Source organism: Lissotriton vulgaris, chromosome 2_1, assembly GCF_964263255.1.
Source record: "Lissotriton vulgaris chromosome 2_1, aLisVul1.2, whole genome shotgun sequence".
NCBI lineage: Eukaryota > Metazoa > Chordata > Amphibia > Caudata > Salamandridae > Lissotriton > Lissotriton vulgaris.
This window is the reverse complement of record NC_141687.1, coordinates 534,293,048-534,320,483: the sequence shown is the minus strand read 5'-3', so window position 1 is coordinate 534,320,483 and position 27,436 is coordinate 534,293,048. Positions and strand designations below refer to the sequence as shown.

Here is a 27,436-nt window from a genome sequence, read left to right as displayed (position 1 = left end):
ATTTCAATTCAGGGCTATTTCTCATATAATTAATATCTCATTAGTTTCACTTAAACTTGTGTCACCTTAAACACTTTCGTTTCTTTGTTTGTTCTTGCCGGGTTGCTCCAAATCTCTTGCTGATTTCACTTAGTGGTTTCCCCTCCTGGGACCCCTTAGACCACCCGTGCTGCTGTGAAACAAAGTTTTTCGTAGCCTTCATCTTACCTACTAAGGGGTTAATGGTGGTAACAGCTACCCTCCGGTCGCACCTGTGTGTGGTTCATTACCTCCTCGTTAATCTTCCTCGCCACATGACTTACAAAGTGAGCTTCAGCTCCACAACAGAACCCTCCAAAGTAAAAAAAGCCTCCCATCCCCTCCCAACATGGCCGACCAGTCACCCCTGACCTCTATAAGAGGCGGGCCGGCCCAACCAACAGCCTGTTTTTTTTGTTCTGCGCGATTCTCTCCAGAGGCGCTGTACAGGTAAGTTGGACCTGCTCTAGCCCGGCCTCGTTGGTGCTAGCGCTTGCGGTGCGTCCCTGTCTGCCTTTGAACGGCCTAGGCGGGCGCGTTCTTGCTGCGGCTCTGACTGTCCTTTGGGGCGCTGCTGCGTGCTCACCTCGGTCTCTCGATCCCCGGGTGTGGGTTTTCCTGCGCTTGCCTTCTGCTGGTCCGGGTGCTCGTTTCACGGCGCTGGACGCTGCCGCCTGTAACGGGGTTTTCTGGCCTTCGGCCGGCGGCTCAGTGCCGCGCTGGGATTGGCCCTGACCACGACCCGCCCCTTGTGGGCAGGGTCTCACGCCAGGTGCTGCTTGTCGATTTCGATTGCCTTCAGCTGGGTTGGTGTCACGTCTCCCCTGGCTATTAATTTGCCGGCGTCTGGGTGTCCATGAGTTTCTCCATTTCTTCTGCAAGTGGTGGTGTGTTGCTCTGGGCTGATGGATCTGGATCCTGTCGCGGCGGGGTCGGTGGCTGACTCCTTGTCTGGGGTGCCCTTTTCTGCACAGTCCCTGCAGTTGATGATTCAGTCTGCTGTGGCTGATGCCCTTGCGCAGCGGGATGCCCATGGCCCTTCCTCTCCGAAGCTTCCTCGCAGGGACCCCACTCCTGTGTCTGATGCGGAGGGGGAGGAGGAGGATCTTCATGGCCGTTACATCCAGGGTCAGGAGCTTCGTGATGTTCTTTCCCACGTCAAGGATAACTTGGCTTTCCCTCCTCCTGCGGGGGAGGATGTTTCCAAGGATTTCTTTGTGCAGTATCAACGCAAGGCACCGGACTCCCTTCCTCTGCATGCGTCCATCAAGAAGGTCAGTGAGGGGGAGTGGTTGGATGTGGACAGGCAGTCCTTCCCGCGGTATCTGTCCAAGCGTTAGCTGTTGATGAGTTCACTAGAGATTTCCCTCAGGTGGTGAAGGTGGACTCTCTGGTGGTGGGACTGTCTTCCCAGGGTTCGATCATTTCGGAAGACGCCTCCCCCTCTGACCCTGTGGACAAGCACGTGGAGGCTGCTGCTAAACGTTCTTATGCTGCGGCTAATTTCACCATCAGGGCCTCGGCCTATTTATCTTGCACGGTGCAGTCTTTGTTGAAGGACTTCCAGTCCCTGGGTGAGCTCCTGGATCAGGGGGCTGATGTTGTCCCGACCCTTGCTTTGATGGAACAGCAGACGCGCCTTCTGTCGGACATCTCCTTTGACACTCTGGGTGCGGCGGCTGCCGCTGGGGGTGCTGCGATACAGGCTCGGCGTCAGATCTGGCTGCAACATTGGAAGTCGGAGGCTGCCCAGAAGGCTTTGCTCATGAAGATTCCGTTTTCTGGGGCTAAGTTGTTTGGCCCTCCTCTGGAGGTGATGATTAAGAAATTTGCTGAGGACCGCAAGTTGCGGGCTCCCATCAAGTCTTCTGGGGCCCGCTTTCCTGGATGCGGCCGGGTTTTCTCCTCGTCCTCCAGGGGTAAGGGCAGCGCGCCCTTTCGTGGGAAGGGTCGCGGCCGGGGCGCCCAGTTCTTCAACAAATCCCGGTCTCAGCCTGCTGCTGCCGCTTCCTCTTCCGCCCCTAAATCCTGACTTTCGGCCGTCTCCCTACGGGGTGTACCCTGTGGGGGGCCGTCTCCGCCATTTCGTCCCGGCCTGGGAGGAGTCTGTCACGGATCTTTGGGCTCTTCGGATTGTGAAGGAGGGATTTTCTATCACCTTCTCGTCCCCTCCTCCGGATTTTTTCCTCGCTACGCCCCTGCCTTCCTCCCTGGTCAAGAGACGGGCCTTGCTGGCCGGAGTTCAGGACTTGCTTGCCAAGCGGGCTGTCAGCCCGGTCCCGCCTTCTCAGAGGGGTTCGGGCGTCTACTCCATCCTTTTTCTGGTAAGGAAGGTTTCTGGGGATTTTCGGCCGGTTTTGGATTTGAAGTGGTTGAATTCTTACATTCCACATACTAAATTCAAGATGATCTCTCTGCAGGAAATTCTACCTCTTCTGGTTCAGGGCGAGGTGGTGGCTTCTCTGGATCTCCTCGACGCCTACCTCCATGTCCCGGTCCATCCGGTGTCTCAGTCCTTCCTCCGGTTCTGCGTTGGGGGCTCCCACTATCAGTTCCAGGTCTTCCCTGGTGGGTATCCTTCACCAGGAGGGGATCAGGGTTTTTTCCTTACCTGGACGATTGGTTAATCTCTGCCTCTTCTTTTTCCAAGGGATTGCTGCACGTCGGGCGGGTCTGCGAGGTTCTCTCCTCCCACGGCTTCCTGATCAACGAGCGGAAGTCCCATCTACTCCCCACTCAGGACTTGGCCTTCATTGGGGGTCGGCTGGACATGGTGCTGGGGAAGGTGTTCTTGCCTCTGAGTCGCCGGGACACTTTGTGGCGGGATCTGGGGTCCCTTCTGGCTCTGGGGTCCGCTCCTGTTCGCTGCTGGCTGAGCGTTCAGGGCCTGATGTCGGCGACCATCAATGTTCTCCCCTGGGCTCGGCTCCACCTTTATCCCTTGGTCAACCATCTGCTTTCCTTCTGGGATCCCCACTCGGAGGATTACGAGTTCCTGGTCCCGGTCTCCCCTCAACTTCGTTCGGAGTTGGGTTGGTGGTTGGTGGGGTCTCACCTCTCCGAGGGTCTTCCCTTCTTGGTTTCCCCTTCCCGGGTGGTCACGACCGATGCCAGTCTCCTCGGCTGGGGGGCGACCTTGGGCTCAGGGTCGGTTCAGGGTCGTTGGGATCTCCTCCAGTCGCGCTGCTCATCGAACTATCAGGAGTTGAAAGCGGTCCTCCTGGCCTGCCTTCATTTTGCTCCTTCTCTCCGGGGTCACCATGTCTTGGTCAGGACGGACAACCAGGTTGTGAGGAGCTATATCAATCACCAGGGGGGGTGCAGGGTTCACTCCCTTTGGTTGCTGACTCAGGTGTTGTTGTCTTGGGCGGAGTCGTCGGTCCTGTCTCTTCGGGCTGTCTATCTCCCGGGGTCCGACAATGTGGAGGCGGATCGTCTGAGTCGGATCTTTCCGTCTTTGATCTGTCTCTCCCTGACTCCGGTGGTGTTTCACCGCCTGGTGTCTCGCTTCGGTCTGCCTCTGGTGGATCTGTTCGCGGACGAGGAGTCGGCCCTCCTGCCCAGGTTCTACTCTCTCCCGGTTCCGGGGGTGTGGCGTGTGGATGCCCTGTCATTCCCTTGGCCCTTCGGTCTCCTGTACGCGTTTCCCCCCATCCCCCTGATCCCTCGTGTCCTCTGCAAGATTCACATGGACGGGGCCAGGGTGCTTCTGGTGGTTCCTGGCTGGGTTCGCCGCCCCTGGTACCCTCTCCTTTGCGAGCTGGCGGTTCAGGCCTGCTGGCCGATCCCGGATCTTCCTTTTCCTTTGAGGGGCCCCCCGCTTCCGGGGTCGGTGTTGCGCCGGCTCCATCTGCAGGCCTGGCTCTTGAGCGGGTGACGTTGCTTTCCCGTGGTTGCTCTTCGGGGGTGGTGGATTTGCTGCCGGGTTCTCGCAGGTCTTTCACCTTGTCCTCCTATGCCCGGCACTGGTCTTCCTTCTCGCGTTGGTGCGGTCTGCAGGGTGCTGAGCCCGCCTCCATGGATCCTTTGCGGGTCTTGGATTTTCTTGCTGAGGGGTTTTCCTTGGGTTTGGCCCCTTCGTCCCTGAGAGCCCAGTGGGCGGCCTTACGGGCCTTCCGCAGTCCGGATTTCGACGGGCTGGATTCTCTGGTGGCTCGTTTGCTCCTGAGTTGTTTTCTCCGTCGCCCTTGGGCGCTCTGCCTGTCTCCCCCTTGGGATCTCCCCCTCGTTCTGCGGGCCCTTCAGGGTCCCCCTTTGAACCCCTGACCTCGGTGGCTCTGCGGTTTCTCACTTTTAAAGTGATTTTCCTGGTTGCCATTGTGTCTGCCGGTCGGATGGGCGAGCTGGGTTCATTCCTTCGCTCTCCTCCCTTCTTGCGGGTTTTGCCTGACCGGCTGGTTCGCCGCCATGACCCCCGTTTTCTTCCTAAGGTTCCTTCCTTGGTGAACCGGTTTCGGGAGGTGTTGTTGCCTTCTTTCCCTCCCGACGCGGATCCTTCCCTGTCCTTGCTGGATGTCCGGCGTGCTGTCTTGGTTTACCTTGAGCGCACGTCTTCCCTTTCCTGGTGTGATAGCCTGTTCGTGACGTTCGGTCCCGTTTATTCTGGCCACAAGCCCTCTCTTTCCACCTTGAGTTGCTGGCTTAAGCAGGCTATCCTCCTTTTCTATGCTTCACTGGATTCGGTTGTTCCGGTGGGGGTCCACGGTTGTTCCACTAGGAGTGTGTCTGTGTCCTGGGCCTCCTTCAAGGGTGTCTCCACTGAGGAGATTTGTCGGGCGGCGACGGGGACTTCCCCCCACATGTTCATGGAGCATTATCGTGTTGTCCTGGGTGGTTCTGTTCCTGGGGACTTCGCTGGGGCCAGACTGAGTGCTGGGGCGGTGGCTCCTTGGTGGCCCTTTTATGTTTCTTAATTCAGGTTTGCTGATGTTCCTGTTTTCTTTCTTTTGTACTGAATAAACCTTGTGTTGGTTTTCTACTTCACCGTGTTGTTTATATTTTTCTTGTGGTCAATGAAGCCTTTTTGGCTTGGGTATTTGCTCACTTTGTAAGTCATGTGGCGAGGAAGACTAACGAGGAGGTAATGCCCCGGTTACTTACCGGTAATCTTCATTACTCCGAGTATAGTCTTCCTCGCCACATGAGTTCCCTCCCCCCCTCCCTGTCTGGCTATCGGCTTCATTGTTTGCTTGGTGGTTCAGGCTGTTGGTTGGGCCGGCCCGCCTCTTATAGAGGTCAGGGGTGACTGGTCGGCCATGTTGGGAGGGGATGGGAGGCTTTTTTTACTTTGGAGGGTTCTGTCGTGTAGCTGAAGCTCACTTTGTAAGTCATGTGGCGAGGAAGACTATACTCGGAGTAATGAAGATTACCGGTAAGTAACCGGGGCATTTCCCATAGGAAACCAACTATCCATGAACAGTTCAGTACAGAACAAGTACTGTGTGTGGTAGGAGTTTGCAGTCTGTGAAGAGGTGTGTACAGGGCGAAGGCTGTCTATATTAGGGGCTTGCTCGCATAAGAGGGCTTGAGAATCTGGAGGGACTGGGCTCTCTGTTAAGAGTTGTGTATACGGGAAAGACCGTGAGCAGCAGGTACTTGCCCACCCATGTGTGCGTGGTTTCCTATGAGAGGACAGCTGTCCGAGAAGCATTCAGTACTAGTCAAAATCTGTGCATAGTAGGGATTAACCTAAAGAGGGTTGGGTATCTGGAGGGAGTGGGCTGTCTGTGAACAGTTGTTTACAGGGTGGAGGCTGTGCGTATTACAGGCTTTGCCCCCTAAGGGGTCTTGGATGTATAGAGAGAGTGGACTCTCCATGAAGGGGTGGTGCACAAGGCATAACTTGTATTTAACAGATACTTGCCCACCCATATGTGGTTAATTCTCTATGAGAGGTCAGCTGTCCATTAAAGATTCACTAAAGGGTAAATACTGTGTGTGTAGCAGAGATTTGGCCACCTCAGGGAGCGTTGGTATCTAAAGGGAGTGTGCTCTCTCGGAGGGATTGTACAAAGGCAAACACTGGCACAGAGACAGAAAAATCCCTTCATGCCAGGACATTTTTTTTCGTTTTAGTTAAACAGACCTCCACTTTGAGGATTTGTTTCACTAAAAAATGTATGGCAAATGAGGTCAAAAGAACATGATACCCACACAGCATACATTTATGGTTTCACTTCATGTGCTGTGCTGACAGTGAGACTTCCCACTGGGTAGTCGGGATCTAATAATATGGCGGGCGGTCCTCCGCAAGGGCAGCGAAGGACAGGGCCACCTCCGACCTGAGGACTGGTAAACCTCCTGACGAGGACTGTTTTCTGAAACCTCTTGCTCCCAAAGGTCCAAAGAAAGTAAAATGTTCTCTTGGTTCCAGTGGCGGCTGCCACCAAGTAGCACAGGTGAGGCGGGGGTAGGAGGGGATACAACAAAAATGACATCTTTCTCCTGACTGCCGCCTTGCCTCGCTTCATCCTCTTCTATTCCTGCTTGAAGCAGGAGGCACAAACAGGCCCCCCTAGCCAATCAAAATGCTGCAATGCAGCAGTGTAATTGGTCTGAGCACCGTGGTTTGGAGCTCGGACAGGCAGTAGGAGCCTGTGCATGTTCTTCACCAGGCTGTGCATTGCAGCCTGGTGGGAACATGCAAAGTGTGTATGACCTTTGGTCGAGTCAAGACTGCCGGCTAAGCAGTCATGTCCACTTAAGTCCTCACCACTCCTCCCCTTGCTGGCTGTGACACAGCCAAGCTCCACCCCACCCCACCCTGTAACCCGGAAAAATAAAATGATAATAACTTAATGTTATAATCTTTTTATTTGTAATTTATCCACTGCTCAAAATGCAGTGGGGTGACGCTAAGATAGCCGCCGGTGTTAGGTTCAGAGATATTTATTATGTATGTAAAATCAATGTGTACAGTGTGATATTACAACACTGAAAATTTCCAAAACCAATAAAAACAGATAACAGTTTTTATAATAAATTATAACATTAAACTACCAAATTCCGAAAACCATATCCAAGTCTGATTTGTCTAAGCACACAGGATAAATCAAAAGCCAAACCAGAAACACAAATTCCAAAATGGCACACAAGAATAAGAGAAGTTCTAATAGTTAATCATAACACTTACGCAGTAGCTACATCAACAGGAGAAGTATTCAGAAAGCTTGGGTTATTATTTCTCATTTGCTTATGCAGTCAGTTGTAGAAATCCTGATTGCCACCTTTTGCAGGTGCTTCTAGAATCAAGATTACTTTCTTTTGCTGCCACCACCTTCATGGCCTTTGAAGCCAGGTGTCACAGTTACAGTAAAGGGGGTACCAACGTGCAAGCCAGGTATCATCTGCTGCCAAGATTATGCCTAATTAATATCCATGCTGAAGGACACTGGAGGCCTACAAAGCGTTGCAAGGGCAGGAATTGCAACGCATTTGTGTTGCCTCCTGCATAGGTTTTTGAGCTATCCTGACCCTCGGAGTAGCTCCACAATACTACTGGATCCTGACTACATGATACTGCTCCCATATAGTAGGTGCTTCCATAGCAACATCAGAGGAACATTGCATCTAACAGCCAAAGTAACAGAGGGCACCTCTCCTGAAGTGACTCCCTATGTGGGTGTGTTAGGGCGAGGAAGGGGTGGTTGTCCAGAGCCACTGTCATCATCCCAAGATAAGACACTCTGTTTCTGATACCCTTCTTTTACCATCTTCCGACCACACGCAAACATCTGTTTCCAAATATCCCAAAACAATTAGGGAGCACCTCACAAACTCATTCATGTTAGTAAACAAGACGCATCGACCTCTTACAAGACATTCACAATCAACTCCAACCGTCTTGCTGAAGTTCCTCACCCCAATAGACACCGGGAGTCTTTTCATGCATGAAAGCAATACAGTCTTTTCATCTCAGAGACACAGCTTATCCCAGTCTTTCCTCTATTCTTTGTTGAACTCAAACTAGGTGGTTACATTTTCATACAACAGGTTCTCAATAGCAATATCAGAGGTGGCCTCGCGATCATCTCCAATGCCACCCTGCCGCTTGCAACTCCCATCTCAACCAGCACTCTCTTCTAATACCTCTTTCCTTGATTAGCCCTCAGAACCACTTAGTCGTTCAGTGTTTATGTGATCTACTGATCCATTAAATACAACAAATGCACACTTTTCTGGATTCCATTCACAGTCAGTATCACCATCATATATACCTATGCCATACATTTTAGTTTTGGGGTAGCACCTTATCACAAAGGACACAAGAGGGACATTACTCAGCTTCATCAGCTCCCTTCACTTCAGAAGCCACTGACCCATCAATATCTAAGACAACACAATGACACTCATAATCTGACCATTCTCTTTCTGATCTCTTGAGAACCCTTGACACAATTTTGACTTGGATGCCACTGCTTCCTTGATTTCCAATTAGATGACATTCAATTACATCATTGCCACTTTAGAACAACTAAATTGGCTCACATTTGTGGACGCTGTAAAGCTTAAATTCTACAGTGGGTGCAGCAAAGGCACATTCCTCATTAACAGGCAACTTTATGCTTACAAAAAGTGGATGACAAAATCAATATGGGGAGAGACATTTGGAAGAAATAGTCGTAGGTGCTAGAGAAGTGGCTACAACTCAGCGTGATAGACATGGATTTTGTGGAATCTAATAACAGCTGTAGTGTAATTTTGGTCTATATCTTAAGGCATCACATGCTCTCCACCTTGGGCTACGGTGGAACACAAATTAAATAGGAACAAAATGGAGGGATGCTTGAAGGTGCAATTTCCAGAGCAAAGGCCAGGGGGACAAGTGGCACCCATTCAGCTGCATACTCAACCTCTAAGGAGACTGTTGTCTTCCTGTACTCATCTTACTCACTTTAGCAAGACGTCCCCTTGCACATAATGATGCAAGAAGGACATTCTTCAAGGACAAGTTGAAACTGCTCAGTATGGATCAGGATGTGCCACTAGGTGGTAGGGCTACTGTATTCTTATGTGTTAATTCTTATATATATATATATATATATATATATATATATATATATATATATATATATATATATATATATATATGTATATGTATGTATATATTATATATATATATATATGTATATATATATATATATATATAACATATAAATATATATATATATATGCTTTGAAAGAAAAAAATGTATTTTGAAGAATTTGCTTACCCCGTCTGTATAACTCACCTACTTTTTCAGGACTGGTCTTCAAACATATAAATACAAATGGAGTATGTTTAGAGCAGCTATGTTCAGTACGCCTGAAAACATATGAAATAGCTCATGTATAATGCCTACTTACGCTCAGATGATGATTAATAATTCTCCAGTCTCTACTGGCTTCTGAACAAATTGGAGAACACCTCCATTTAATACAGCCTCCTCCATTATGGAGAGTCATGCTTCCACAAAGACAAAAACGAAGTATTTTATGTCTACTGGACCAAAAGAAAGTATAGTGATATATCTATTTAGTATCAGCATTCCCACGGAAGACAATCGCGTGTAATGGCTCGCCCAGAGAAGGGAACCGCACCATCAAGAGCCTACACTTTTAACTTGTCTTACCTTCGCATGTGATGAATACATCAAACATATGTGTACTAAATCTAAACAAAAAGTGGTAGAGACTGGTGCACTACTGCACTGCCAGATTTACAAACATGTACCCAGCATGACATCTGGCAAAAAGGAGACTTTCGCATCGGGAGGTTAGTTTAAGACATCTTTATATGTACAGACACTCATGTAGGGACCCACTGAGTCTGCCTTTGTGCGTGTGCGTTTGTTAAAATGAGTGATATGTTAATGTTTCCTCAATATGTGGAAATGGTCAATAAATATGAAAGTGCTCAGGCGAGAAAAAAAATCCCCTCTCTGCATTTCCATCTGAAAAATGAATGGGACCCATTAAGAAGCCATAGTCAGGTTCCTTTCCAAAGGTCTCTTAAATGAAAGGCAGTATCGTGTTTCTATTTTTCTGAAAGTAATGAAAAGGCATGTCATTGTAGCAAGATTATGCTCCATTTCCAAAGTCTCTCGCATGAACAGGCATCCCATCGCTGTAGTTCCATTACATAAATGAATTAGAACATTAAGAAGCGATGGTGTGGCTCCATTTCAGTTGTCCCTTTTGTGAAAAGGTGCGACATAGTTTGTATTTCAAGCACAGAAATTAATGGATTCATAAAGTAGCAGAGGAGGAGACTCCATTTCAAAGGTGTAATTTGTGGAAAACTCCCACATCTCTCCATTTCTGTTATGTAAATTAAAGTCCACTTAACCATACAAACCAATACCAAAGGAAATTGCAAAAAATGTCAATGAAGCATGATAGACAGTATCAATCATGAAACATTAAAGACGTAATTGTCACTTTTGAATTTTTGAAAACCTTTTTTTTTTAGCTTTTTTGTGGCTTTCGGGTTTTGGTTTTATTATACTTTTCTAATAAATTGGCATTTACAAATCGAACAGCTGTACAGCCTACTGCCCAGTTCAGAATATGTACATAATGCAAGTTATTTACAAAAGCAGCTGTCTGAAAGTGTTTAGTTTATGTGTTGTCTCTTCTTTCACCTCGACCCAGAAAATAAATAGAACATTGAAAGACACCTCCCTCCCCTTCCTATTTACAAAACAGATTTGAAAAATAACCAGTTGTGTGCATGCTGTGTTGCTAGATACCGGCTATCACTACTGGTTCACCCAGCTGATGGGAAGACCACAGACGAGACAGCTTTCCTCTGTGCTGAAGAGGAGTGTTCAGGTCCCTGCAAATATGCAGATATGCAGGGGGCAATCAATCCTGGAGCTTGCCAACCTGGGAACACTACTCACCACATCCAATTTGTGGATTACCATCGGTTAGCTGCACACCTAGGTTCTACAACACTTGCACCTTAATAGGTGTAAGTAAACACCTTCTCTTCGATGCTGGCAGCATCCATCCTAGAAATTAAGGTATCTCATACATGTATATGTGCCAAGCTTTGTGGCAGTTACATACATGCCAGCATTTTAGAAAACTGGAAGATTTTGTAAAAAACGAATCAGAAGAATGTATTTCTTCCATTGAAGGAGAGGCAATTCCAGGCTGGAGACAGCCAGAATAAATACATGTTTGGCTCCAAAAATCGGAAACCACCCTCCGGAACCGGGCCTATTGGCATGGATACGGTTATTCCTGAGAATTGTGCCCAGTTGATAGCAACCTTCTGCTTTGCGGCTCCTCATGTGGCTTCAGGAAATGAGACTCCATGATGGCAAGCTAAAATAATGCCACAGACTCGAACTCGTTTTTGAAATAGTTACTGGAGGCAGTAGTAAGTGGCCGGACAGGATCTCTTCCTTGCTGTTATCTGTTTTAGGAGTCCTGCATTCTCCACTGCTCCGCCTACACCACTAGTGCTTGCAACTCCCCTCTCCTATGAATGCTGCTGCAGATCTTCCCTCCGCATCAATCAGTAATCACCCCAATCTCAACATCCCCATGGCACAAGATACCCAAACTTTCCCTTGTCTTTCTTGGAGAATCTAGAGGATAGCAACTCCCTCTGCTTCTTGCACCGAGCACCCATTGGGGCTATTTCAACAAGTCTCTTACTCTAGATGACATCACTGAAGGTGGATGTGAAGTCCACTAATGCTCCGTTTTGTATCAAATTAAAGTTCATCTAAAAGAGAAATCAAGTGCAGGAAAAGCCTACGGGACACAACTAACACAAAAGAAACCTAAAAGTAAAGAGCTATAGGTCTAAGAAAAACTGCGAAACATACCCATGAGAAATGAATGCCTCCAAAATGATTGGGAGTATTACAAATCTCTCTCGGTACCTCGATTCTTGCCTATCTCCAAATATATAGAGAGATTTAAGGAATTCGTTTTTCATAGAATCTTGCTTGTCATGTCTCCGATCCTCTGGGAACAATCTAGGTAGTCAAACTTCCACAAACATGCCAGGGAGATACTAAGGGGTGAGTCAATCTTCAAAAGGTTTGCTGAGCCTACCAGAGCCTACACACCTTTCTGTCCGTCTATTTTCTTTTTTTCTTTTTTTTATTATTTCGTCCTTTTTTCACTTGGTTCTTATGTTTTTCTTCTCTATGCCAGCCTGCCGCTAGGTTACAATTTCCACTTCGAAAATCTGACTTCTTGACCGCATCCCCAACTGCTTAAAATTATACGAGTTAAAGGAGCAGATGTGACCTTTGGGACAACGCTGTCTAAAAATAACACTTCTCTTGCTGTCAACTAGTGCATTCAGACGCCCCACAATTACAACTTGTGCTGCTGCTCAGCAGACCTGACTGCTTAATGATCCAGAGCGGAAAGGCAATTACAGGCAGGTATCTAGACGGCATGCTTCACTCTGGGTAAATCTATGTGCTATACTGATTTAAATAAATATTTATTTTTTTCACCCGATTTCCTCCTTAATCTAGTCTCTAACAATGAAGGTAGACTTCTTTCTATCCTGAAGCGAGCTGAGAACATGATCAGACTGGAAACAAAAACCAGCCCGGCAAGCATATTCAAACCAGCCAACACTGCGGGAGAGCCTGTCCAAAAAGGACCACAGGGGTGGGTGATGAATGCCAATCCTGCTCTGAAAGCAGACCCCTAGTCTGTAACCCACATGGATGGTGCCTGGGTGGCAGAATGGCCAGGTTGATATCCTGTTTACAGCCTCTTCGGACAAGTCTGTGCCCATTTGCTTTGCCAAGCGAGACGTACATAGATGATGTTAAAGGTCTCTGAGGTCAGTGACTGAAAGTTTGTTGCATTATTTTGCCCTGCAGGACTATGGTGTACTGGAAAGGTCAATGTAAAAAACGTGTTGCTGAAACTGGCATGTTATAGTTCAATAAGAGTTGTAAACATTTCTACCTTCGGTTTAATATATATATATATATATATACATACATATAAATGTGTGCACTTTCCTGAATAAACCCTTTTCGTGACTTCTATAACCCTCCTTGAGTGCTGTGCCTTTTCTGTAAAAATACGAAAAGTTCCAGCGCAGTGATGTCACTGACCATGTCATGAATGATGTAATATGTGACATCATCAGCAGTGGATTGCGGGCGTGCGAGATATAGTGAGTACAATAAACTATATCGGAGGAATTTAAATGGTTTTGTACGAGAGAAATGTCCAGCTAACTATAACACCTCTAAAACCTATGTTTTTTTCAGTGAATTTCTAAGGTTTTTTAAATGCGAATTCCTAACTATTTCAGGCCTGAAACCTATGGTTTTTTCAGTGAATTTCAAAGGTTTTTCAAATGCTAATTCCTAACTATATCAGGCCTGAAACCTATGTTTTTTTTGGTGAATTTCGAAGGTTTTGTAAATGACAATTTTTAAATGTATTAATTGTTATATTTATTTTTTTGATACTGATTTACTAAATTTTTTAAACTATTTATTTTTAGATATTTTATTTTTTAAATTACATTACATTACATTACATTACAAAATATACTTTCTCAGAATGAATTACTTTAGTTTAAATACTTTGCAAATAGGCAATAGACTTTTAGGTACAGTAGTTACAGTTGTTGCAATGGGCAACACAATTTCAAACACAATGCAACCTTGACCTCAATGTGAATTTCTAGTTAAATACAATTAGTTAATTTATGGATTACTTTTCTAACCTCAGGACTGGATCCTAGATTTAGTCCTTGGACATCTCCTGTAAACGGTTGAGTAAAAGCGTTTTAGTTACAGTAGTGATTTTTTAAGAAATATTATTGTATTTTAAAAGTTGACACTTTGAAATGTTTTAACATAGAATCACCAATGTAATCCTATGGCAGGAAATTCCTTTAGCAGGTAAGTGGTGCTATTGTCACTTTTTCTTACTCAGTGGTGGATCCTGGATCCAGCACTGGTGCATCTCCTGTAAACAGTTGAAAGAATGCGTTTAAGACATACAGGCACTTTTTTAGGAATATTTTTAGTTTGTGAAAATAGACAGAAACTTTTCTGGTGAAAACCAGACAATGGATTCCTATGGAAGGTAATACAAGTTACTGTAAGTATGGTTAGAATTACTTTTCAGGGTCAGTGCTGGGCTAAAAGATGTAGCACTGGGTTCTCTCCTGATAACAGGTGAATAAATCGGAATTCGTAGTTCGGATGATTTTAGGTGAATATTTTAAAGTTCCAAAACCCCACACTTAGAAGAATTTCCAAGTGAAACCAGTCAATGTTAGCCTATAGAAGGAAATTCAAGTTACTGGTAAATATGGTTAGAATTACTTTCATGATTAGTACTGGGCTCAAAGATGCAGCACTGTGGTCTCTCCTGATAACAGGTGAGTAAATCAGAATTCGTAGTTCTGCTGATTTTAAAGGAATATTTTAAAGTTCCAAAACTCCACACTTGGAAGAATTTCCAAGTGAAACCAGTCAATGTTACCCTATGGAAGGAAATTCACTTAGCAAGTAAGTAGTGTTAACGCTACCTTTTCTTACTCAGTGGTGGATCCTGGATCCAGCACTGCTGCATCTCCTGTAAACAGTTGAAAGAATGTGTTTAAGTCATACAGGCAATTTCTAAAGAATATTTTTAGTTTTTGAAAATAGACACTTAGAAACTTTTCAGGTGAAAACCAGTCAATTGATTCCTATGGAAGGAAATACAAGTTACTGGCAAGTATGGTTAGAATTACTTTTCAGGGTCAGTGCTGGGCTAAAAGATGCAGCACTGGGTTCTCTCCTGATAACAGGTGAGTAAATCAGAATTCATAGTTCAGCTGATTTTAGAGGAATATTTGTACCTTTCAAAAATTGACACAAAAACTTTTCTGGTGAAAACCACACAATGGATTCGTATGGAATCAGCTGATTTTAGAGGAATATTTGAACACTGGTGAAGGAAGGGGCAGGGCCTACCTACCTTCACCACTGTGCGACCTTCACCCCCTACCTTCACCACTGTGCAAACGCATCCCGTGGCGCGTTTTCAATTGGGGGATTAAGTCCCCTTGAATCCGGGGGTCCCCTGGCGGTCCACACCACTTCCATTAAAGCCCCTGAAGAGAAGCATATGGAGCTTCGAAACGCGTCTGGCAGATTCATTACGAAGCGGCATCTACAAGCGGATCCCCATCCTCACCTACACATAAATCAAGCTGCTGCTCATGTGCTACTCAAAAGGTGGACAACCAAGAGCGACAATTTACAGGCGGCAGTCCAGCCGCAGAGTATGGGGGTCACGGAAGTGAAACAGCAGCCGTACATGGGATCGAGGACGGTCCCACTTGCGGGGTCCATACAGGACTTGATTATGTGCTTTCCGCACCACACTTCCCATAATACACAGTCTCATTTGAGCCTCCCATCGGTGGGTGTGTTATATGGAAAATAGAGAAGTGGGTTAGCGGTTGCGCACACCGCTTCCGTTAAAGCCCCTGAAGAGAACCAGATGGAGCTTCGAAATGCGTCGGGCAGATTCATTACAGAGATGCATCTACAAGCGGATCCCCGTCCTCACCTACACATAAATCAAGCTGCTGCTCGTGTGCTACTCAAAAGGTGGACAACCTGGAACAACAATATATATATGGGTCATGTGATCAAGGCTTGGAGAAGCCGAAACGCTTCATGCCGGACTGGTGTTGGGTCTCACAATAAATTGAAATCTGCACTATCTATGGGTCCTGCCTCGTCATTGAAGATTCAAATCTGTTTCTGACGTCTGTGCTTACCGAATATATATATATATATATATATATATCACCTCCACAGTGGTTCCTTCGCGGGAGTTGATGCAGCGCTCTCGCATGTGCGGTATCCTGCGGCAGAACCAAGCCGCTAATTATCCCAACAACTTTTTTCCCGAGGGGAAAAACAACGGGTCGCACAACCAGCTTGGATTTAAACAGCAATCCTTTTTATTTTTTCAATTCAAAGGGCAACAGGCGCATTGATCTACGCGTTTCGGTGTCACTCCACTTTGCTCACGATCACCGGGTTTGCCCCACCCTCAAACATTTAAACACATTTTTTTCCCATTTTTTTCAAAATTAGGTATTTCCTGTCACATGTTCTACTAAGGATTCTGGTCCTTGTAGTTTTACCGATTAATTAAACAAAATACTGTTAATAAATGTGCAAACCAATCATCAATTTTAGATCTATAAGTGACTGTTCAGTGCATTAACTCATGCGCCTTCCAATAGGCTTATAACATACAGGCGTGCAAAAAACCTGAAGGATCACTTAATACACAGCCACTTCCAGAAAAAACGACAGGATGACTGGCTAAAAACCAAGGGATTCATGAAATGTCACGGCTGCAAAATGTGCCAGATAGCGAAACAAACTAAAGAGATCACGTTGGCTAATAAAAAGAAATGGCAAATAAGACAATGCATAACGTGTAAAACACCATTCACTGTATACGTAGTGGAATGCCCGTGCCCCATGCAATACGTGGGAAGTACAACTGTGGAACTAAAAAATCGCATCTTACAGCACATGAGGGCTACAATCCATAAGGACCGCTCAAATGCCATAGCCAAACATATGGAACAATCACACCAGGGAGATTGGCAAAAACTGAGATTTTATGGCATACAAACAATAACCAAAGGTGAGCGGGGAGGTGACCGAGCGAAAAAATTAAGGCAAGCGGAATCTAGATTTATTATTAACCTGAGGACCCTGCACCCGAATGGGTTGAACCAATCTCGGAGGAATTGTATGTGCACCTTTGAAAAGACAATTGAATGAGAACTTCATGTACATTGTATAGTAAAAGTCAATAGTAAAAGTCAGCCTATTGGAAGGCAGTATAAAGTTTGAGACATAAGCCTATTGGAAGGCGCATGAGTTAATGCACTGAACAGTCACTTATAGATCTAAAATTGATGATTGGTTTGCACATTTATTAACAGTATTTTGTTTAAACAATCGGTAAAACTACAAGGACCAGAATCCTTAGTAGAACATGTGACAGGAAATACCTAATTTTGAAAAAAATGTGTTTAAATGTTTGAGGGTGGGGCAAACCCGGTGATCGTGAGCAAGGTGGAGTGACACCGAAACGCGTAGATCAATGCGCCTGTTGCCCTTTGAATTGAAAAAATAAAAAGGATTGCTGTTTAAATCCAAGCTGGTTGTGCGACCCGTTGTTTTTCACCTCGGGAAAAAAGTTGCTGGGATATATATATATATATATATATATATATATATGTATATATATATATATATATATATATATATATATATCCCAGCAACTGTATATATATATATATATATATATATATATATATATATATATATATATATATATATATTTATATTTATATCAAAGCTCCAAGGTGCCCACCAGTTAGAGACGCACTCTGACATCCACTGCAGCAACCTTCATGAGGTAAAAGCCGGATCGGCGAGCAGGTCCAATTTACAGCATGCCTGTCGATTCACGCCGGACGCGTTTCGTGCTCATTGCACTCTTCAGCGGCGCAACAGTTATTTTGGCATAGAGGCCACACCTCCCACTTAAAAATATTAGCCCTCCAATGGGCGACTCAAATGAGTCTGCATTGGTTTGTGGGTCTTGTAGTGTGTGCTTCAGTTATGTGCCGCTGTCTGAGCTTTTTCAAGCCCACCAATGGGCCTCCACTCGCACATGCGGCTTGTCAATCCTCCATGGATGCCTCTACATTGAGACTCCGTGAATCAGAGCTCCGTGGCCCCAAATCTCCGGGTGGTGCATCTCCCGCGGCTGGGAGGTCGCGCATAAATCAAAGCTCCAAGGTTCCGACCAGTTGGAGACGCACTCTGACATCCACTGCAGCAACCTTCATGAGGTAAAATATATGTATGGGTATGTATGTATATTTGTGTGTTATGAAAACATGCGAAGGGAGATATTTTCTATCTGAACAGATGATAAATACCATTCAACAGGAGACTTAAGGGGACACACTGTAGCTGTCCCTTGGTGTGGGTGAACAATGTATGTTAAAATAAACTTCGGATCGGTGTGCATTTATTGGCCAGACCGTTTGTAAACATGCTTTCAAATGCCACCTACTTTTGTGCAGGATGCATGGGGTGAAATGGGATCTCATTCAATCTCTTGTCCTATCCAGGCGGCTGTCTTCACCCATTGTTACCTTCAGGGCCTCCTTTAAGAAGTTCACAAAATGGATTCTGACTCTCACTGTGGATACTTCAGGATCTACAGACACACTGGACTGAGAGGCAGACGGGGGTCACTAATTGACTTATTTTATTTCGTTTATTAATTTGATAAGCGCTCAGACATACAGAAAAGGCTTCATGACGCTGAAACAAAGGACAAGATTACATTGCGATTAGAAATGTCTGCTTTGGTTTAAGTGACGACATATGGATTAAAATCCAAGTGAAATTAATTGCCAAGTTGCGATTAATGCAAATCCAACACTAGTACGCTCAGGGAAAGCATAAAAAACATTGGCATTAATGAGTATATTCGATCGATTAAATATTATACAAAATATTATATACAAAGTTGTGGATAGTGTGCGGAGCAGTTCTCCATGAACAAGCGTAAAGAACAGATTTTGGAATTTGGGGAAAAACAGTAAAGCCTCAATGTTTCGAAGTGAGGATTGAACTGAGTACCTGTAGGACAAGGTCTAAACAGCAAATAGTTTTGTTAAAGATCAGGTCTGGAGTTGATCGTAGGATTATCTTTTAGTCGATTATGTACAGTCTGCGTTACAACCCTACCCAAAGAATCTATGGTCAGTGTATTCAATGTGAGCCTGAGAGTACCACAGACAAATTGGAAAAAGCTAAAAATGAAAAATGTGTCATCCAAAAGTGTGACAGTCAAGGTCCCTTCAGGCAATAGGCTCATAAATATGAACTTAAAATTCGAAATATCAGCTGGTACAGAGACTGCGCCAGTCACTTACAAAACTGCGCAGAGAAGATTCCAAATATTGCCATCGCTTGCGTGGATTGCTAATGGAACTGGCCCTTGTATGAGGCCCCTCCAATGTAACTGTAATCACTTGTGAGTGATAATGAATAAATAGAAAACTTCAACGTGACAGTGGGGTTTGAATTCAGTCATTTGATCTATATTATTCTGGTGTCGTTTCCAGAGCAATTGAGTGGCGTGGGTGAATTGTAGGCTGGTCATTACTGCTTTGATTGCATCATTCTAAAAGTTATTAGAACATTGGACAATGGAGTGCTCCGTGCTTCTACGAGCTGTTAAAGACCTGCAAAGCAACATTACAATGTTGTTTTCACAAAGGAGGCACAAAGGAGGCTTTAAACCCCCTCGGGCTCCGAGAGGCCTTTGTTTTATTTATTAGAACATTCTGCCCCAGCTATTAAAGTCCTGCTCCCTTGTTAAAGGGCCTCGCCTTCGGCTCAGGCCTTTAACGCTGGAACGGGCCTTTATTAGCCGGCATAGCCCGCTATGATGGGCTATAAGGCTGTATTAGAACATATTAGAAATGTTGAGAGCTCATTGAAGACAATAGAGTAGCTCCGGGCTTATAATGGCTGGTAGAAGCCTGGAGATCTAACATGTTAATCCCTTTTTAATTTAGAACATTCTATACTCAATGGGTGGAATGCTCTAATAGCATAGTGGTATAGCCCTAGGCCCTCTCCCTCATTATAGGCTCTTGCCTGAGGCTCGGGCCTATAACTCGGGTTCAGGGTCTTTAACAACTGGTATAGCCCTCGGCAGCGGGCTATAAGGCTGTATGAAAATGATTTGAGTTAGCCAGGTATAGAAATGTAACTGATTTTTACCCCAATGATTTTCCTTACAATTGTGGCTATTTCTGGTTCATGCCAGAATCTTGCAGTTTCTCTTGCTTTCTGATACCAAAAGCCAACTTTCTGACTCAATGTTGGATGCTGGACAGCATAAACAGGGCTGCTCACATTCTGTGTACAAGAATTGAGGTTGAGACCCATCCCTAACAAGGTCTTCAATTCTTCAAATAATCATCTAATGCTAGGTTGTGTATGTATATATCTGAAAGAGACAAGTTAGTGATTGATTCCTTACCTTAGAATATTCCCCAGGCATCAGTCTGGATCCGGAAAGTTTTCTGCTTACCGGTACGCCTGTGCGCCAGTGGGTGGCGCTGTGCGCCTCCGCGTTTGTCACTGGCGTCTTAAGCGCCGGGATGACGTCACACGGAAAGGCTGGACATATCCGAGAGCGCCTAACAGAGGTTGAGGAGGCCCACACCACCCTGGACGCCGACAATAAACAGCTGGGGAAAGTCTTGCTCGTACTACAAGATAAGACAGAAGACATTAAAGCACGTTCCCAGCGATGCAACCTGCGACTCGTAGGCCTTCCGGAGACGACGGCCACAGGGAATATGGAGCAGTTCATGGAAAAGTTGCTGGTGACCTTACTGGGGGATGATGTCTTCTCGAATATGTTTGTGGTTGAGAGGGAGCACAGGGCTCTGGGTCCTAGGCCGCCGCCGGGCGCGACACCGCGCCGGATAATTGCTAAGCTACTCAATTATCGGGATCGAGATGCTGCCTTACGGGTTGCCAGGGAGAAGAAAGTCCTAAAGTATAAGGGCTCAGAGCTGGCACTGTATCCCGACAACACTGCACAAGTTCAGGAAGCTCGCAGGCACTTTGTACTACTCAAGCGCCAGCTCCGAGACTTGGGGGTTGACTATGCCATGCTGTACCCAGCGAAGCTGCGGGTCAATAGGCAAAGAAGATCGCATATTTTCACAGACCTTGCAGCAAGCCATTAAGAACTGGATGAAGGAGCGAAGATCCAGCCCAGAGCAGGTCAGATCGGGGGAATCGGAGGGGTCAGCGCTGGACATGCAGGACTGAAAGCCTAGACTGGTATACACTGAGATGATGGGAGGTCCAGGGTGCTGAAGGGTGGAAAGGTTGGCTGCCTATGGGTGCGTGACTTTTTTGTGATATACAAACTAAACTTTAGTAAGGTGGGCACACTACAGTCTAACTCCTGGTGCTGACGGGATGGTGGTGGTCCTAGGATCTGATTTTTGAGCTTTGACAGTAATCACCCTGGGGCAAGGGTATCTGTAATGTGGGGTTGCTACCAGATTCATTGAAAGCCCCCAAGGAGGATACACGGTTATAGATTTTTACAATGGTTTGCGGGGATTTATATTTCAGTCTATGGGGGTAGCAGCATAATAAAATCTAGTTGCTTATATGGTTATGATGGCGCATGGGGGAGGGGGCCGGTTGTCATAATTGCTGTTCTTTGTTCCCTTTAGTTACGGGGGGCTACCTCCACTCACGTGTGCCTGGCACTGTTGTTTTGCCCAATTCCAGGATGGTCAAAGTCTGGGGGGCTCAGAAAGTTGTGGGATCGGGGCTGGAATTCATGCAACCATGTTGGGGGAGGTCTGCTGTGGGTGGGGGTTAGGGGGAGGATGTGGAAAGTTTCCCATAGGGGATCATTCTGGCAGTTTTATTTTTCTTAAGCAGATGATGCATGTCCTGCTGGCTCACACACAATCTTGCTACACAATTTGGCCTGTACACATAATTAATGGCACGTGAAATATTAGGCTCCAGGGAGAGTGTGGGTGGGCTGCTGGTGCTGTCTTGCAATGTCAGGAGACTTAATGACCATCGTAAGCTCCGTAAGGTCATGAGTTACCTTAATAGACATAAGGTAGATCTGGCACTCTTACAAGAGACGCATCTTCCTAAAATAAGTCCTAGGCTTAGAATTAGAGCTCTGGAGGGTAATATTATTGCGTCGGGGTTCACAACACATGCCAGGGGGTTTTGACTTGGGTCAATCCCAGATCAACACTCACACTCAAGCTGCTCCAAGAAGACTCTGAAGGCCGATATGTCATATCCAACTGCCGGGGTCGGGGCTTGGACATCCTCATTGTTAATGTATACGGGCCGAACTACGACTTCCCTGAATTCTTCGGGGAACTAGCCAGGATTACTTCCCAGTATGACGGCACTAAGATCCTATGGGGGGAGACTGTAATATGGTCAGAGACCCAGAGCTGGATAGATCTGCTGGTTTCCCTAGGAGCCCAGCAGCAGCGGCAAGGAAGCTTGAGGAAGTGATGGTGTGCCTGGATATGTGCGACATGTGGCAGGTGAGAAGTGGGGTGAAAGGGGGTTATACACATTACTCTGCATTCCATAATCTTCACACAAGGATTGACTATTGGTTGGCTTCTACTCCTCTGTTTAAGCTTGTACGGCAGTGTATAGTATTGCCGCACACGCTCTCAGACCATTCACTATTGCTGCTGGTCCTGGACTCTCCTGGGAGGAGAATTCACATGGAGGTTCCCTCCATACTCCCTGCTGCATCCGTTATTCCGCAAGGAGGTGGCTGTAGCCATAGAAACCTTCTTTGATACTAATATAGGCTCCGTTGATAGTTTTTAAACCATCTGGGAAACTTTCAAAGTGTATATTAGGGCTATTGTGATGGTGAAGCATTCGGGTGTGCTTAGGGCGATTAGGAAGACCCTGACTGATCTGGAAGGTAAACTACAAAGCCTGGAGCAGCAGAGAATCGCAGGTGGCGCTGAGGCTATAGATAGCGAAATCAAGGTACTACTGGAGGAATATCAGGAAGCGGCTGATAGTGAAGTGAAGCACCTGGGCAAGTATGCCACGGCACGCTCCTATGGAGAGGGCAGGAGGCCGGGATCTGTCTTGGCTCGACTGATGAAGGCTAGACGGCGTAGGACTCAGGTATCAGAGATTAAATCGGTAGGTGGTGAGCTCCTGACAGAAGAAGCGGCTGTGACCGAACGTTTCAGGCAGTATTATGCTGAATTATACAGATCCCGGTCCGAAGGTTCAGAAGAGCAGATTACGGAGTATCTGGAGTATACACAGCTACCTTTTCTTCCGGGTGCGCACAGGGAACTTCTGCGCCATCCGATAGAGAGAGATGAAATTGTTGAGGCCTTGGGCAGTATGAAAGCTGGTAGTGCGCCGGGGACAGATGGTTTAATAGTCACCTTTTATAAGGCATTCTCAGAGCAGTGGCTCCCACACCTTGCAACTCTGAGGATATGTACGAGTCGGGCACGATGCCCCCTTCAATGAGAGAGGCCATGCTGATCGCCATCCCCAAGCCAGGTAAAGCTCTAAATGAGTGTAGCTCGTTCCGCCCTCTATCGCTTCTCAATGTGGACACAAAGTTGTTTGCTAAAATATTGGCCACCAGATTGGCGCTGATGTCTCACATTTTGGTTACTCCAGAGCAGGCTGGATTAATTCCCTCCAGAAATGTAACCTATAATATTCGGACTGTGTTCGGCACAATGCAACATGTTCACCAGGAAAATAAGGCAGTAGCTGTATTCCTTGATATGGAAAAAGCATTTGATTCGGTAGAATGGTTGTTTTTAAGACAGGTGTTGACGAGAATGGGGCTTGGAGGGATCTTTTTACAATTGCTCGGTACTTTGTATCATAATCCCACGGCCCAAGTGCGAATTGGGGATCTGGTCACTGCCCCCTTTTGTATTACTAGAGGCACCAGGCAGGGCTGCCCCCTATCCCCGCTCCTGTGCGCCTTGGTGGCGGAACCTTTGGCATGGGCCTTGCGGTAGTATCATACGAATGAGGGTATCTGGTTTCCTACATATAGAATAATAGTGTCAACCTATGCTGATGACACGCTCCTTTATGTTCGGAAGCCCGAGGATAACCTGGCGGCAGTCATTAGGGAGGTGGTGCGTTTTGGGGCTCTGTCGGGCCTGAAGGTCAATTGGGAAAAATCGCTAGTATTACCGCTCACGTCGGCTACCTCGGAATTTGAGATGGAATACCCTTTGCAGTGGACTGAGAATTTAGTACGATATCTGGGCATACGTCTGCATACTGATGCGGATATTGTGTTTGAGAAAATTATGGCACAGCAATCTCTAGGCTAGAGGACGATATTGAGTTATGGTGCCGCCTCCCATTGTCTTTGATGGGGCGTATTTCAATCATGAAGATGGTGGTCCTGCCTAGACTCCTTTTTCTCTTCACGAATATTCCCTTGGTTCTACCGCTTGCTTTCTTTCACAGGCTGAGACAATCTATGCTAAAACTGGCCTGGGCAGGTAAGCAGGCTAGGGTGCAATGGGGTGTACTCACACTTCCGTGCCATGTGGGTGGGCTTGGTGCACCCGATTTTGAGTTGTATTATAGGGTGGCACAGGGAGTACACCTTGATGCCTGGATCCATGGTGGAGCAGATGTCCCCTATCTTCGGATGGAGCGATTATTCGCTGATCCGATTCCTCTGCCGGCAGTTATTATGGAACCGGCTGACCGTAGAACTGGTATTATCGACTCCTTAAACACTACTAGACATGCTTGGCATTGGCTTCTGCAGAAACAGGCAGGTGCAATACTTTATTGGCCGGCTATGCCTATTGAGTGGATGAGATGGCCATGACCTTGCACCGAAAAAGGCGTGACTCGGGCACTGCGCGCATTGAAAATAGAAGTGGCGGGTGATCTCTTCCATGAGGGAACGGTTCGCACCACAGAACGCCTTGTGGGATTGCCAGAGAGTGGCACGCCTTTAAATAAATTCCAATTTCACAGAGTGAGAGGGGCCCTGCGTGCACTGTTGGGTGAAGATATGGTAGAGCCTCCTGAGGTACTGGAGTTGACGCATGTCATTAAAGCTATATCCTCTCGCAAAATGATTACAGCTCTCTACAAGATAGCAATGTCACACCAGGTGCATAAATATACAGCTGTTAGACTAGCATGGTAGCGCGACTTGATCGTTCAGCTGGATGATGATCAATGGTCCTATTGCTGCATGAATATCAGGAAGATATCCCTCCATGGCAGGCACAGGTTGGTCCACTTTAAGTACCTTAATAGGATATACTATACCCCAGAGAGGCTGCTTAGATATGGACTGCGAGAAGAAGCAGAATGTGAGAGATGCTACTCGGAAGTAGCAGACTTCATGCATCTGGCATCATGGTTGTGAGTTTACTCCTTTTGGAGGGGAGTAATTGAGGAGCTTAGTAGGGTGGTTGAGACTGAGCTTGCAATGGACCCACTGGTCGCTCTCCTTGGATACACTAAAATGCTCCCGAAGGCAATCCGCAGGCTGGTTGATATGGGATTGCTAATGGCCAAGAAAAGAGTTGCTATGTGCTGGTTGAGGGGCCCTGTTCCGACTATACAGCAATGGTCTCAGGACATCCTGTACTGCTCTACGCAGTCGGAGCTCTATAGCAAGCTGCTTCCGCCCAGAAGCCGACCCAAACATTTTTGGGGACTATACATATGTGCAGGGCGTGAGGAGCGAAAGCGGAGAAGAGGCAAAGAATGGGGGTGAATTGGATGATTTGAGTGTTAATGAGCCTGCTGGAATTGGCTGAAGTAATTGTTGTGATCGAGTCGATTAGCTAGATGATTGGGAGGACGGGTATTAGCTTGAAGTGCCCGACTCTGAGCGGATTAGGGAGGTGCTTTATAGTATACAGATTACTGCCGCCTGCCCGCTCTGGGATGTTAGCATCATGGCTGTGTTAGATTATTGGTGACAATGCTGGGTATTGATTGTGATATTGAGCAGAACTATTATACCAAGATGTGTTTTCATCTGCTGTTGTACTTCCATTTAATTAAAAAGTTTTAATTAATGTTTTTTTAAAAAAAATAAAGGAATCTATCACTAACTAATGTATCTTACAGATATATCGTTACACAAGTAGTAACTTGTGCACCAATTACACCACAACACACAAGTGCATCAGTGCAGGTCTTATGAAAGCCCACAGCACCTTATTGGGGTACTACATGGGGCTGAAACGTGTTGGCCTACCTAAAAAAGGGTTGAATAATTCCCTATACCTTTTAGGCCTACCCACTAGGGACTTCTACTAAAGTATCTTGTCCACCAGTTTTATTTTTTGCCCTCTCTCAATCCCAAAACAGTTCTCCCACACCAATTCATTGGGTGCCCAGGCCCAGATTACTGGACCATATTCCAGCCTGAAGAGCTCCCCTCACTCAGGTAGAAGCCCATATTGGTGGCTTTGCACACTGTTGTGAGCATGCCACCTCTGGGTGGGTGAGGGCTGTCATCCTTTAAGGTACACACTCCCTGTCCTGTAAACATTTATCAATTTATGTCATTTAGAGGACAGATGGAGCTTTTTATCACTACTTACTTTTCTTTCCCTGAGAGTGTAAATGAATTTTTTAGGAGGATATGCACAGAAGTTATTTTTTTGAGAATTATCAAACTTTCTCTTCTGAAAATTGTGACTAATTAATTAACTCAAGCCATATCAGGATTCATTTTTTTATATAAACAATTATAACCTGATTATTTAGCCTCACATACGCATTTGAAGTGGAGAAAGGCTACAGATGTCATAATGCATCAGTTTGTTCGAGGAAAGGACAGGAATGAAACCATGATACACAGTTGATAAGAAGATATAAAGTAATGTAGTAAAACTACCTATTTGGGCCACTCAACAATGTGCTCCTGAAGGAAGACGCATGTGGAGCTCAGAGAGTGAACTTTACAATAATTTGATAGTTGGGAAACTTATACTTTCTTTGTGTCACTTTCATGTTTTCTATAGATTTTTATGTTTTGCTTTCATGTTTTTCTATACCCAGGGACAAGGAGACCTCTTGAAGAGTGCAAAGAATGAAGGCTTGGAGAACATGAAGCAAATTCAGCTGGCGTGCCTGTCCTGCGGCCTGAGCAAAGCTGGCACTGCTGATGGGAGGCAGAAGCGAGGCCTGGAGGCCATTGAGGAGAAGGAGGGTGGGGATGAAAATGGCAGATTGTGAGAGCAAACAGTACCATCCCCTCCTCCAAACTGTGCCTCAAAATAGCAGACTAGGAAAGGGCGGCCAGGGCCCTCCCCCAACCTGGCCGGTCCCGGGATAGAGAGTGCAGGCAAAGGCTCTCAGTATGTTCTGGAAAAGGAGCAGTGTTTGGAAGTGGGGGGCGGGGCGTATGTCAGCCTCGCCCTCAGCCTTTGTGCACACCAGACTGGAAGAGGACAGGGCTGTGTAAGCTAGGCGGTCACACGATGCGTGCTTGGGAAAGAACATGGAATTATTTTTATAAAAGAGTATAAAGATGGGGCAAACAAAATAAAGGTAGCTCTGCTCTGTGTGGAGTATCTATAGATCTACATTTTGTCAGTATTTTAAAGTCAGTCCATTTGCATAAGCAAAACACTTTTGTTACTAGAGTCTTTATACAATTCTGCCTGTGTGGTTATATGTAGGTAATCCTACAAAATGTTTTTTTCTGCAACATCAACTGTCTATTAATTTATTATTTATCACCACCTTTGAAAAGTCATGTCTTAATAGAGAATGATAACCTAGACTATTCAAGG

At 46.0% G+C, this 27,436-nt stretch overlaps 1 protein-coding gene across 1 annotated transcript in view; it reads left to right on the top strand.

Annotated features, from left to right (window-relative positions):
- PLCL1 (phospholipase C like 1 (inactive)) overlaps positions 1 to 27,210 on the top strand; it is a 1,110,208-nt gene extending 1,082,998 nt beyond the window's left edge. Inside the window, exon 6 of the mRNA XM_086955482.1 lies at positions 26,700 to 27,210. Within this exon, the coding sequence (XP_086811608.1) occupies positions 26,700 to 26,876 (177 nt within the window). The 3' untranslated portion in view covers positions 26,877 to 27,210. The remainder of the gene's footprint in view (positions 1 to 26,699) is intronic.
- The last annotated feature ends 226 nt before the right edge of the window (positions 27,211 to 27,436 follow it).